The 13,242-nt window shown below is 48.0% G+C and overlaps 1 protein-coding gene and 1 long non-coding RNA gene across 3 annotated transcripts in view; one reads left to right on the top strand and one right to left on the bottom strand.

Moving 5' to 3' along the window:
- Gm32853 overlaps positions 1–7,001 on the top strand; it is a 14,688-nt gene extending 7,687 nt beyond the window's left edge. For both annotated transcript variants that reach the window (XR_387695.4, XR_387694.4), the window contains exons 3-4: positions 5,486–6,127; positions 6,914–7,001. This is a non-coding gene — a long non-coding RNA (predicted gene, 32853). The remainder of the gene's footprint in view (positions 1–5,485; positions 6,128–6,913) is intronic.
- Gpn3 (GPN-loop GTPase 3) lies at positions 2,854–13,117 on the bottom strand. Its single transcript, NM_024216.2, has 8 exons — positions 12,969–13,117; positions 11,606–11,714; positions 6,991–7,158; positions 5,520–5,644; positions 4,320–4,435; positions 4,131–4,227; positions 3,449–3,577; positions 2,854–3,364 (listed from the first exon to the last, which is right to left on the bottom strand). Exons 1-8 carry the CDS (start codon positions 13,014–13,016, stop codon positions 3,302–3,304), a joined length of 855 nt encoding a protein of 284 aa, NP_077178.1. The 5' UTR covers positions 13,017–13,117; the 3' UTR covers positions 2,854–3,301.
- Between the last annotated feature and the right edge of the window lie 125 nt (positions 13,118–13,242).

Here is a 13,242-nt window from a genome sequence, read left to right as displayed (position 1 = left end):
TGATGGCTCTGCACGTTATGCAGGCACCACCCAGAAGTGGACAGCTGCAGCATTACAACCCCTTTCTGGGACAACCCTGAAAGACACAGGTGAAGGGAAATCTTCACAGTGGGCAGAACTTCGGGCAGTACACATGGTATTACAGTTTGTTTGTAAGAAGAAATGGCCAGATGTACGATTATTCACTGACTCATGGGCTGTAGCCAATGGATTGGCTGGATGGTCAGGGACTTGGAAAGATCACAATTGGAAAATTGGTGAGAAAGATATCTGGGGAAGAAGTATGTGGATAGATCTCTCCAAATGGGCAAAGGATGTGAAGATATTTGTGTCCCATGTAAATGCTCACCAAAAGGTGACTTCAGCCGAGGAGGAGTTCAATAATCAAGTGGATAAGATGACCCGTTCTGTGGACAGTCAGCCTCTCTCCCCAGCCATCCCTGTCATTGCTCAATGGGCACATGAACAAAGTGGCCATGGTGGTCGAGATGGAGGTTATGCTTGGGCTCAGCAACACGGGCTTCCACTCACCAAAGCTGACCTGGCTACAGCTGCTGCTGATTGCCAGATCTGCCAACAGCAGAAACCGACACTGAGCCCCAGATATGGCACCATTCCTCGAGGTGACCAGCCAGCAACCTGGTGGCAGGTTGACTACATTGGACCACTTCCTTCATGGAAAGGACAGCGTTTTGTTCTTACTGGAGTAGATACTTATTCTGGTTATGGATTTGCCTTTCCTGCACGTAATGCCTCTGCTAAAACCACCATTCACGGATTGACAGAATGCCTTATCTATCGTCATGGTATTCCACACAGTATTGCTTCTGACCAAGGAACTCATTTCACAGCCAGAGAAGTACGACAGTGGGCCCACGATCATGGAATTCACTGGTCTTACCACATTCCCCATCATCCTGAAGCAGCTGGTCTGATAGAAAGATGGAATGGCCTTTTGAAGACGCAGTTACAGCGCCAATTAGGTGGTAACAGCTTGGAAGGCTGGGGCAGAGTTCTTCAGAAGGCAGTATATGCTTTGAATCAGCGCTCGATATATGGTACAGTTTCACCCATAGCCAGGATTCATGGGTCCAGGAATCAAGGGGTGGAAAAAGGAATAGTTCCACTTACTATCACTCCTAGTGACCCTCTAGGAAAATTTTTGCTTCCTGTCCCCATAACTCTAGGTTCTGCTGGCTTAGAAGTTTTGGCTCCAGAGAGGGGAGTGCTCCTACCAGGAGCTACAACAAACATTTCATTGAACTGGAAGCTCAGACTTCCCCCTGGTCATTTTGGGCTTCTAATGCCCTTAAACCAACAGGCTAAAAAAGGAATAACAGTGTTAGGAGGGGTGATAGATCCAGATTACCATGGAGAAATTGGATTACCTCTTCACAATGGTGGTAAGCAAGATTATGTCTGGAGTGTAGGAGATCCCTTAGGGCGTCTCTTAGTACTACCATGTCCTGTGATTAAAGTCAATGGGAAACTACAACAGCCTAATCCAAGCAGGATGACAAAGGATGCAGACCCATCAGGAATGAAGGTATGGGTCAATCCTCCAGGAAAAGAGCCAAGACCTGCTGAGGTGCTGGCTGAAGGTGAAGAAAATACAGAATGGGTAGTAGAGGAAGGTAGTTATAAATACCAATTAAGGCCATGTAACCAGTTGCAGAAACGAGGATTATAAAGTAATATGAATGCCCCCTTGTAAATTGACAAATGCGTTTGCGATTGTACGAGGGATAGTTATATCATGTCAGGCGTATTTACAACCTTGTTATTGTTTCATGTGAACATGAGATATTATTTGTGTCAAGTTGACAAGGGGTGGATTGTAGTGGCTATTCCTGGTTGTCAACTTGACAATATTTGGAATGAACTACAATCCGGAATTGGAAGGCTCACCAGTGACCCTTATCTGGAGGCTTGGAGATCCTTATCTGGATCTTGGTTTGAAGATCTTGAGCCACAGTGGCTATGGATTCCAGAAGATTGAATCTCCGAGTTTAAGGAATACACCTTTAATCTGGGCTACACCTTTCATCTGGGATTAAAGGTGTGGCGGAACACACCTTTAATCTGGGCTACACCTTCTGCTGGAGACAATATAAGGACATTGGAAGAAGGGAGTTTAGCTCGAGCTCTTGCTCTTGCTCTTGCTCCTGCTCCTTCGCCTGCTTGCTGCGTGAGACTGAGTAACTGCTAGATCCTTGGACTTCCATTCACAGCTGCGACTGAACAATTGTTGGGAATTGGGCTGCCGACTGTAAGTCATCAATAAATTCCTTTACTATTTAGAGACTATTCATAAGTTCTGTGACTCTAGAGAACCCTGACTAATACAGGTATGCAGCATTCCAGGCAAAATCTAAGCTTTTAAATTCTCAGAGACTACAAACAAAGCAATAAATTTGGGTTGTTTGTTTTTCTCATTTTTGAAACACAGCCTCACTCCGTAGTCCAGACTGGCTGGTCTCATGACAATCCTACCTCAACCTCCTGAATGCTGGGACTACAGTCACAAACCACCATGCTCACACGGACACACACTGGATTCTAAACAGTCGCTGCCGTCGCTCTGACCCTTGGAGAAATTAGTTTAATTAATTAATTAATTAGTTTAAGAGTTTTTTCTGGGATGTGTACGTCACAGTCTGCCTGGAAAAGAAGAGTGTGAAGAGGGCCTGTGTGCATTCACATTTACAAACCTCAAACACAGTTTTCTTCTTAATATATATATACTTTTTATTAGATATTTTCTTTATTTACATTTCAGTTTTCAGCTTTAATTGTATAAATAATACATGTTGATTTGTGAAAATAACATGTATATCCTTCCAATTTTTTTTATTTTGATATAGATCTATGTTTTTTGTTACAATAATTTGTACCTCTCCAAAAACAAACAAGTAAATCAAAAGAAGACCCCTCAAAAAACAAAATATTCAATTGTAAAAATGAGGTTACATTGGCTCCAATTGTGCGCGCATGCACACATACACACTGGTGATGTACGTGTGTGGCTAGGTTGGTTTATATTATACACAAGTCTTTGTGCATTAATTTCTACTTTGATTTTCTTTAAATATCCAAACAATAGTGTCAGGATAAAGTCTCCTGAAAGAGCGGCAGTTTCAGAGCTCAGAGCACAAGCCAGGCTCGCTCACTCACTTGCTCACGCAGCGGCTCAGCCTAGAGCCCAGCACGCTTCCCAGACGCAGCGGCGGCTTCCCGCGGTTACATCCTCCAGGAGAGCACTTGGCCACAAGCGGGATGGTGGCTTCCTACGTAGTCAACCTCACTCATTCTGCCGTTCTTGGAAATACTCATCAAACATGGAGGAAGACTCTTCTTCATGCTCCTGTCACAAAGGCAGCACAGAGCAGACCATGCATCCCCTCCTCTGGGGACCCCTCTTGAGCTGACACAGGGAAGCCCAGCTTACCCTCGGCTCCTTGAACTCCAAGTCCTCCCCGTACTGAATGGCGAAGTCGATGTGCTGGAGCACGATGTTCATGCTCTCCTCGTCTGACTGGTCGTATGGCAGGAAGCGGACCATGCTGTAGTCATCCACCTGCAAACACGGGTTAGAGAAGCGGCCCTGACAGTGCTTCAGACCATGCCCACCGCGGGCTTGTTTATAGCATAATCATTTATACCTCCTGAAAAGGACAAGCGCTCGGCTGGCAGGAAGGCTCAGGAGTGAGGTGCCTGCTGCCAAGCTTGCTAAACTTAATAACCTGGCCTCGATCCTCAAAATCCACATGACGGGAGGAGAAGAAATCAACTCCTACAGAGTGTCTTCCTGGCACACACGCACACTTGCAAGCATGCACACAAATAAAGGTAAAAAACAAGGACGCAAGCAGTCACCTGCACTAGGCTGGAAAAAGGAGCCCTGGGGAGAGACAGCACCCCCTTTGGCTGACCTTTCTGACCTCGAACCCACTGGAACTGAGCGGCCCCAACCACCTGACTGCCCAAACTAACCATCACACCCCTCCCCACCCCCAACCGCCAGCTTTTTATAGGGGATGGCACTGGACAGTGCTGCACACAGGTGAACACGGGCTGGACACGGGCAGACACCCGAGGAATCACTGGAGGGGGCTTTAAAGGGCGCTTACCAGGCCACACACGGCCTTCGTCAACTTCTTAAACTTTTGGCTTCTTAAGTCACCGGTTGAATCGTCTATCAGAGAGTACATGTCTGGATCTAGAAACCTTTAAAGGAGAGGGAGACAGGAGGAGAACAGGAGCCTGTCTCAGGGGGCACAAGGATCGGCCCACAGAGCCCTGCTGGGGTCAGCACTCACTTCTCAATCTCCTTCTTGGCTTTCTTACTCAGCAGGTCCATCTTCGTCATGATGTTAACCTGTGGGATCTCTAGAGAAACCATGGCACTCAAGGCTGCCAGGATGCCGGAGATAAACTGGAGAAGCAAAGAACACAAACGACCAGTTATCGCCACAGGGCCTCCTGGACTCACAGGAGGGATACTGGTACCCAACCCAAGAGACTAATCTTACAGGGAAAGACACTTGCTAGAAAGGTGGTGAGGCCCTCCTAGCCTTGAAGGAGAGAAGGGAAGATGTGATCTCATCTACTGACCGTAGGGGAGTGGCTGGCCTTTAATCCCAGCTGCGCAGATGAAGATCCAGTTCTAGGCCAGTCTTTGTTACACATACTCTGTACCAAACCCATCAATGAATCCCTTGCTCTGCCTTGACCACATCTCTGGATTTTGACCATGAACTGGCCTTCTTTTCCACTAACAGCCCTCATGACTACTGACGAGAAAATGGAGTCTGTAATTTCTAAACAGGAATACAGGTCCTCAGAAAATTAAAAGTAGTTTTTTTTCTGCTAATTTTTAATCTTTATATTTGAGATACTTTACTCTGTAGCCCAGGCTAGCCTTGAACTTGCAGCAACCCTCTTGCCTCAGGCTCCGGAGTGCTGCGATTGCAGGCACAAACCACTCACCCAGCTCAGTATTTTTTTTTTTTTTTGAGACAGGGTTTCTCTGTGTAGCCCTGGTTATCCTGGAACTCACTCTGTAGACCAGGCTGGCCTCGAACTCAGAAATCCACCTGCCTCTGCCTCCCGAGTGCTGGGATTTAAGGCGTGCGCCACCACACCCGGCCAGCTCAGTATTTTTAAATACACTATGTAATACAATGCCCATTTGCCTCAATTTTTATTTCATAAGTAGGTCCCCCAATCTATTTTTCTCCTTATTTTTTTGAGCCAGGGAACTTGATTTGTAGTCCAGGCTGGCCTTGAACTCAAAAGAGATCCTTCTGACTCTTTCGCTTGAGTGCTAGGATTAAAGTCACCACACCCAGCTAAATCTATCTCTTAGGTAAGCAGACATTCACATAGTCATTTGATCATTGGAGATGCTAAATAAATGTTACAGCCTATGAAATGTGGAGGCTCACCCAGACCGAGCAGAGAATGTCACTTGCTTTCTACCCAGGACTGAAAAATCTACAAGAGATTCATCCGCAGACCTTGAATGACTCCACCATGAACTGAGAATCAACAAGGAACACTCCGCACACTCGGAACTCCCACTGCTCAAGCTGCTGGACCAGCTGCTTCATGACAGGCAGGTGGGTGTAGAGCTCAATCTGACCTGCAGGGGGAGCACACGACAGCAGTCACACAAGCCAGGAGGCTGCAAAGATGAGTAAGAGCAGGAAGGGCACCCACCCCGTGGACACATGTCTGTCCAGGCCCCGGGACTAAAAGGGGAGGACATCAGACCCTGCTACACATCCAGCTGTTTTGCTCTGTGTCATCTGTGGTGCAGGACTGAACTGCAGCCTGTCCATCCCCTCAGACTATGCCCTTTTCCCTTGGATTTCTGTGGGGGTTTTGCATTTTATTCCTGAGCTTCATTGTTTTGATTTATGTCTGTGTGTCTGTATGTCATGTGTTTGCAGTTGCCTGTGGAGACCAGAACAGGGTGTCAGAGTTGAAGTTCCGGAAGTTTCTGGGAACTGAACTTGAACCCTCTGGAGGAGCAAGTGCTCTTAACCTCTGAGGCACCGCCCACTCCCTGCTCTCAGCTGTCACGGGGACATCACAGCCTCCCAGGACAATCACAGAACCTGAGGTATGGCCACCACAGGGATATCGAGCGGACTATACATACACACACACACACACACACACACACACACACACACATACACACATACATATATACATATACATATATACATACATACATACATATGTGTGTGTGTGGCCCTGGCTTCCTGGAACTCAACTTTGTAGACCAGGCTGGCCTCGAACTCAGAAATCCGCCTGCAAATCCGCCTGCCTCTGCCTCCCAAGTGCTGGGATTACAGGCATGCGCCACGGCGCCCAGCAAGCAGACTATATTTCTACATTTCTTTTTGCCAGTGCTGGGCTGGGGAGGTGACCCTGTGGTAGATTGTCTCGCTGGCATGAAGTAGCCCAGCACTCACCCCTCAGCATGGAAAACCAGTGATACGAGCATAAAGGGGTGGCTTGGGAATCCACACTCGTGACACACACATGAACAAGGCTGGCTCCGGTCCACAGCTCACACGTCACCTGTCCCTTCCCAATTTCACCTCACAGCACCTCTGGTCAAATAGCCACCCCTGCCTCAGTCTGCTCATAGCTTCTTGTCTGAGGCCCTTTGCCTGCACAACTGACTCCATGTTGTCCCATAGCCTATTTTAACGGACAACTGACCAGTTGCCTCCTGTTCCCTCTGTGGGTCACCTGCCAAAAATACAAATCATGGGGCAACTGCTGATCGCACTTGCTTCCCACTGAGCCACAAGCTATGGCCCCTTACTCTTAAGGTTGATCTCAGTAAGCACTTGATCAACCCAAGGGATAAACCGGATCCAACTGGGTTCTGCAGGTACTTGTTCACTACGTCCCCACGAGGACACAGTGTCACAGCTCCAGGCAGATTGTACACTCAAGTTGTTGCTGTACCTGGACAGTCAAAAAGGATGTAATCGTCCTCGACGTGGCCCAGGCAGTTCTCCAGCCAGTCAAAGTTATTGGCAAAGTACTCCATGCAGAAGACCAGGCCTCCGTTGGGGCCGAACCGCAGAGACTCGTCCTCCATCACATCGTCCACCTCGATCAGCTCCCGGATGTCTGCAGAGCCAGGCAGGGACCAGAGTGAGTATCCACTTGGAAAACTAATCAACAGGTATATATAGATACACCCCTCACACATGGGGCTGGGACAACGACTCAGTGACTCAGCGTGCTTGACGCACCATCCTAAGGACCAGAGTGTGAGCCTCTGGCATCCATGGAAAAGCTGGGCCTGGCCGCACCTCTGCAACTGCAGTGCTGTGGGCAGAGACAGGAGGGCTGCTGGGGGCGGGGGGGAATTATGTCCAGGGTTCACAGAGAAAGGAGCTTTAGTTGAGGAAATGCCTCCATGAGATCCAACTGGAAGGCATTTTCTCAATTAGTGATCAAGGGGGAAAGGCCCCTTGTGGATGGGACCGTCTCTGGGCTGGTAGTCTTGGGTTCTATAAGAGAGCAGGCTGAGCAAGCCAGAGGAAGCAAGCCAGTAAAGAACATCCCTCCATGGCTTCTGCATCAGCTCCTGCTTCCTGACCTGCTTGAGTTCCAGTCCCGACTTCCTTGGTGATAAACATCAGTATGGAAGTGTAAGCTGAATAAACCCTTTCCTCCCTAACTTGCTTCTTGGTCATGATGTTTGTGCAGGAATAGAAACCCTGACTAGACAGAGACCCTGCCTCAAAGGTGGAGAGTGAGAGACCCAGACAGCTGACTGAGCATTACTGCAGAGATATCACACAGTAGAACACTTCAGACACAAGAGGGAGGGGAGCTCTTTTTTTTGTATTTTTTTGTTTTTTTTTTTCCAGACAGGGTTTCTCTGTGTAGCCTGGCCATCCTGGAACTCACTCTGTAGACCAGGCTGACCTCGAACTCAGAAATCCGGGGTTTTTGTTTTTTCATCTTTTTTTTTTTTTTTTTTTTTTTTTTTTTTTGAGGCAAGGTCTTAGACCAGGCTGTCTTAGAGCACAGAGATCTGCCTGCCACTGCCTCGTGAGTGTTGGAATTAAAGGCATTCGGTGCCACACCCAGCTTGGAGGGAATGCTCTTTATAGCATTAAGTGAAAAACTTAGTGCATAGAACTTCCTGTAAGAATCAGGTGTGCTTGCCAGGCAGCTCTTGGGAGAGTGGGGAAAGAGGGCTATACAGCTACAGAAGTCCACTGCACAGACTTTATGTGTACACTCAGTTGCTTATGGAGGAACACATCAGAAACCAGGGACATTGGCTACTGAAGGAAGCAGGCTTGACTGCTGGGCCACAATTCTGGACACTTCCTGCTCTGAGCTGGTCACAGTGTGAACCACTTGGCTATGTAGTGCCTATATCAAGAAGTCAGCTGAAATGAAGCCAACTGCTATCTCTTCACTTGATGACCAAGAAGCCAGTTAACTCCCAAGCCTGATTACAAGTTGGAGATGGGGAGGGGAGCACTCCGACTGGGGTGGGAGGATGGGAACTCTGTGACTGACTTCCTAAAAGGTATTCAATCTAAACAAGTCACCTTCTGTGAGGCCCCCGGGGGTCTCTCAAACATCTTTCTGCTTAAGGAAACCGAGTGCTTCCGCCACATGATCCCAAAGCAACAGCCTGCCTCCTCCTTTCCCTTTCCCCCTTTTCCCCTTTCCTTTTCTTTTCTTTTCGTTAAGAAGTATTTATTTATTATCCATAAGTACACTACTTGTCTTTAGACATCCCAGAAGAGGGCATCAGATCTCATTATGAATGGTTATGAGACACCATGTGGTTGCTGGGAATTGAACTCAGGACCTTGGGAAGAGCAGTCAGCACTCTTAACCTCTGAGCCATCTCTCCAGCCCCAGCCTACCTTTCTCTCTCTCTCTTTTTTTTTTAGAATTAATTTTTTTATTAGGTATTTTCCTCATTTACATTTCCAATGCTATCCAAAAAGTCCACATTACACTCCCCCCCAACTCCCCTACCCACCCACTCCCACTTTTTGGCCCTGGTGTTCCCCTGTACTGGGGCATATAAAGTTTGCAAGTCCAATGGGCCTCTCTTTCCAGTGATGGCCGACTAGGCCATCTTTTGATACATATGCAGCTAGAGTCAAGAGCTCAGGGGTACTGGGTAGTTCATAATGTTGTTCTACCTATAGGGTTGCAGATCCCTTTAGCTCCTTGGGTACTTTCTCTAGCTCCTCCATTGGGGGTCCTGTGATCCATCCAATAGCTGACTGTGAGCATCCACTTCTGTGTTTCTAGGCCCCTACCTTTCTCTTAAGAGAAGATGATTTCCACTTCCTCCCCAGCTTGCTCCCCAGCTCCACCTACTAGAGGGCCTTACTCCTCAAGAATGCACATCTGTGATCCCAGCAATCAAAGGCAAAGGCAGGAAGGTTAGAAGTATAAGACCCCATAGGAGGAACATCAATATGAACTAACCAGTACCCCCAGAGCTCCCTGGGACTAAACCACCAACCAAAGAAAACACATGGTGGGACTCATGGCTCCAGCTGCATATGTAGCAGAAGATGGCCTAGTTGGTCATCAATGGGAGGAGAGGCCCTTGGTCCTGTGAAGGCTCGATGCCACAGTGTGAGGGAATGCCAGGGCCAGGAAGCAGGAGTGGGTGGATTGGGGATCAGGGGGAGTGGGGAGGGAATAGGGGGTTTTCAGAGGGGAAACCAGGAAAGGGGATAACATTTTAAATGTAAATAAAGAAAATATCTAGCCAGGCAGTGGTGGCACACACCTTTAGTCCCAGCACTTGGGAGGCAGAGGCAGGCAGGTTTCTGAGTTCGAGGCTAGCCTGGTCTACAAAAGTGACTTCCAGGACAGCCAGGGCTATACAGAGAAACCCTGTCTCAAAAAAATAAAAAAAAAAAACGTTTTTGGATATGCCAACACCTGACTATGCTACTGAACTTCACTATGGAGTATATTACCATTGCAGAAAATTTGGTGAAGGTACACAGGAATCCTTTGTATTATTTCCCACCACTGTACTTGACATTGACTCAAAATCAAGCTTAGAATAATGACTTTGGAGAGACTTTTCAAAAAATTCTCCATTGCCTTTTACCAAGGTTCCACTAAAATACAAAAGTACCAGTGTCTCACGTAATGAAAACTGTAAGTAGTGAAGAATTATTTTGTGAATAATTAAGGAAGAAATAAATACTATTTAATGATTCAAAAAAGTATAAGGCCATCCTTGGCTACATAAAGAATTTGAGGGCAGCTCTGGTTCCATGAGGCTCTACTCCAAAACTCAGGGTAAAATAAAAACCTTCCATGGCAGTCAGTGCCCACACTGCACAGCCCCCACCCCTCCAGCTCTCCATCCCCTCCCACCAGCTGTTGGTCCACTGCTCCACTAATTCTGGTCAAAGCTGCCAATGTCACTATGGTCCCACATCTGTCACCGTCTTACACAAATGTTCGGTTGCATCTATGTAACAACACCTCTTTCTTGAAACACTCCCTCCTGGCCTTTCTGAAGCTTGCTGCTTCGTCTCCTCTAACAGCCTCCAGAGAACGCACAGCTTCAGGGCTCTGCCTCTGTCCCCCTTCTCTAACCAAACTCCTTCCCCATGTGAGGTCATCCATCCCGGAACTTAATGTACCGAGATGTATGTATGTATGTACATATATATGTATGTGTGTGTATGCATGCATGTACGTATGTCTGTCTGTCTGTCTGTCTGTATGTGTGTATGTATGTACGTATGTGTGTGTCTGTATGTATGTACGTATGTATGTGTGTCTGTATGTATGTACGTATGTATGTGTGTCTGTATGTATGTACGTATGTATGTGTGTATGTATATAGCTGATGGCTCAAACATTTGCACCGTCATCTCAGTGAGCAGCTTCTGTTTGAGGATTACTATTTTTAATTAAAAAACAAAAAAAGCTTTGTTTTGTTTCACTGAGCAGAGGTGACAAATGTGTACTACCTCACTTGGTTTTATGTGGTGCTGAGGGTAAAACCCAGGGCTTCACATACCCTAGGCAAGCACTCCACCACCAAGCCCCAGCCCAGCCCTGAGCCTCACCTTTTTAAATTTTTTTTATTTTCTGGTTTTTCGAGACAGGGTTTCTCTGTGTAGCTCTGGCTTTCCTGGAACTCACTTTGTAGACCAGGCTGGCCTTGAACTCAGAAATCCACCTGCCTCTGCCTCCCAAGTGCTGGGATTAAAGGCGTGTGCCACCATGCCCGGCTGAGCCTCACCTTTTTTAAGCCAGCACAGGTGCTATTTACTGTGGACAAACCATCTTACCCCCAACTCACCAGAGTAAGCAACAAGGGGACCAGAGGGAAAGGCAGGGAGGCAGGAGCCCGCTCACCTTAGAGTCTCCCAGCAAAGACCAGAAAAGGAGGCCATGGCATCCACACCCACAAACACCACCATGAAATGGCCCGTGGCCTCATCTTGCTCCTCCTCACCCCGGGGCTGAGCACGTGAATAACTGAGCAGCCGGCTTCCAGTGCCTTCTGAGCTTTACGGTGCCTGAAGAAGGTGGCCCTGCCGGGACTTACCGGCCATGACAGGGTAGTTGAAGTGTTCTGCCGCCGGGTCCAGGTTGACCACCTGGACAGATCGGTTGAGGGCTTCACAGTGCTGAACCATGGTGGAACAGTAGGTGCTCTGTAACGTGACAAGGTGGGGGGTTAGCACCCAAGGCAGTAGCGTACCGCCCTCCACATGCCCAGACAATTCTCCCCTCTCTGAGCCAGTGTCCACCCAAGCCAAACTGCACCTCCAGGGAAACCCTGGGAAGGCGATGAGACCAGAGCTGCAGATCTAGATGCAGGGCGTGGGCTCAGGATGTTTCTTTAACACAGTCTACAAATTAACGTAGGTTACAGAAATGACCTCCTCCACGCTCCACGCTTCCTTTTGACAGCCTGTTCTCTCTACCTAGGACAGCCCCACCATACAGATGCACTGTAACTGACAGGTGAGCTGTGTACCTTCCAGATCAGATGACAGGCCCTGTGGAGTCACACAGCCATCTCTAGTACTCTGAATATTGTATTTATTAAATATTAAAATGATACAAACACCTCTATAGACTCTAGGCATCCCTCAAATGTCACCATTGCCGTTTCTACTGTGCTTAAGTGTCCTTAGCATCATTCTCTTAATATGTACACAAAGAAACACTGTATCACACAAAAAAAATAAATATAAAAACTAGAGCCAGGCAGTGGTGGCAGACGCCTTTAATCCCAGCACGTGGGAGGCTGAGGCAGGCGGATTTCTGAGTTCAAGGCCAGCCTGGTCTACAGAGTGAGTTCCAGGACAGCCAGGGCTACACAGAAAAACCCTGTCTCAAAGGAAAAAGAAAAAAATGCCCACAAACAGTGCATATCTACAAACTTATCTGAAACCCATACTCCAAACTTCTGAGAAAAAGGGAAGAAAAGACCCCATACTGGGTGCGTGGCAGGGGGCCTTGTCTGGAATTAGACAGGGGAAAAAAAACCAAAAAAACAAAAAGACCAACAACCCAGACTCAGATTCCGGGGCGGACCTAAGTAAGCGTATGATTTTGAACAAAATAAACCTTTCTGTGTTTGTAATCTGTAGAATGGGTATAGGATCAAGCACACAGAATGGATATGAAGACACCTGGAACGACCAGGGCAGTTCCTGGAGCAAAGGTGTCCTGCAGCTCTGTCTGGGTGCTGGACAGAACTGAAGTCTTTTGGGAGGACAGAACAAGCTCTTGAGCGCTCAGCCCTCTCTCAAGCCGCTCAAGAGCTATTAAAGCTGCTATCACTCCCAGACAAACAAAAAAAAAAAAAAAAGCAAGGTACAAGCAGAGAGCAGGAAGCCGTATACCCAGGGTTTCCCCGGAGCCCAGCCACCCACGCACCGCAGCTCCTCCAGGCTCACCTTCCCGCTGCCCGCGGGGCCCATGACGAGCTGCGCATATCGAGGCATGCCGCCTCTCCGGGGGTTTCACACACAGCCGACGGCCACACTCCCTTCAGCCTTCGCGCGACAGCCACGGCGTTCCGGGGAATGTGCGTAGGAGCCAATCGCAACCACAGATCGCTCGTTCAGCACGGGTATTTACTACACCATAGACTACGGAGCGTCCCCAGGGCCAAAATGCCTTCCGAAACGCGTGCCGTGCTCAGAGAGGAGGCGGGGACACGAGTTCGTT

Source organism: Mus musculus, chromosome 5 (assembly GCF_000001635.26).
Source record: "Mus musculus strain C57BL/6J chromosome 5, GRCm38.p6 C57BL/6J".
Lineage (NCBI taxonomy): Eukaryota > Metazoa > Chordata > Mammalia > Rodentia > Muridae > Mus > Mus musculus.
Note: the sequence above shows the minus strand (reverse complement) of the source record. Positions and strands in the feature narration are given on the sequence as shown.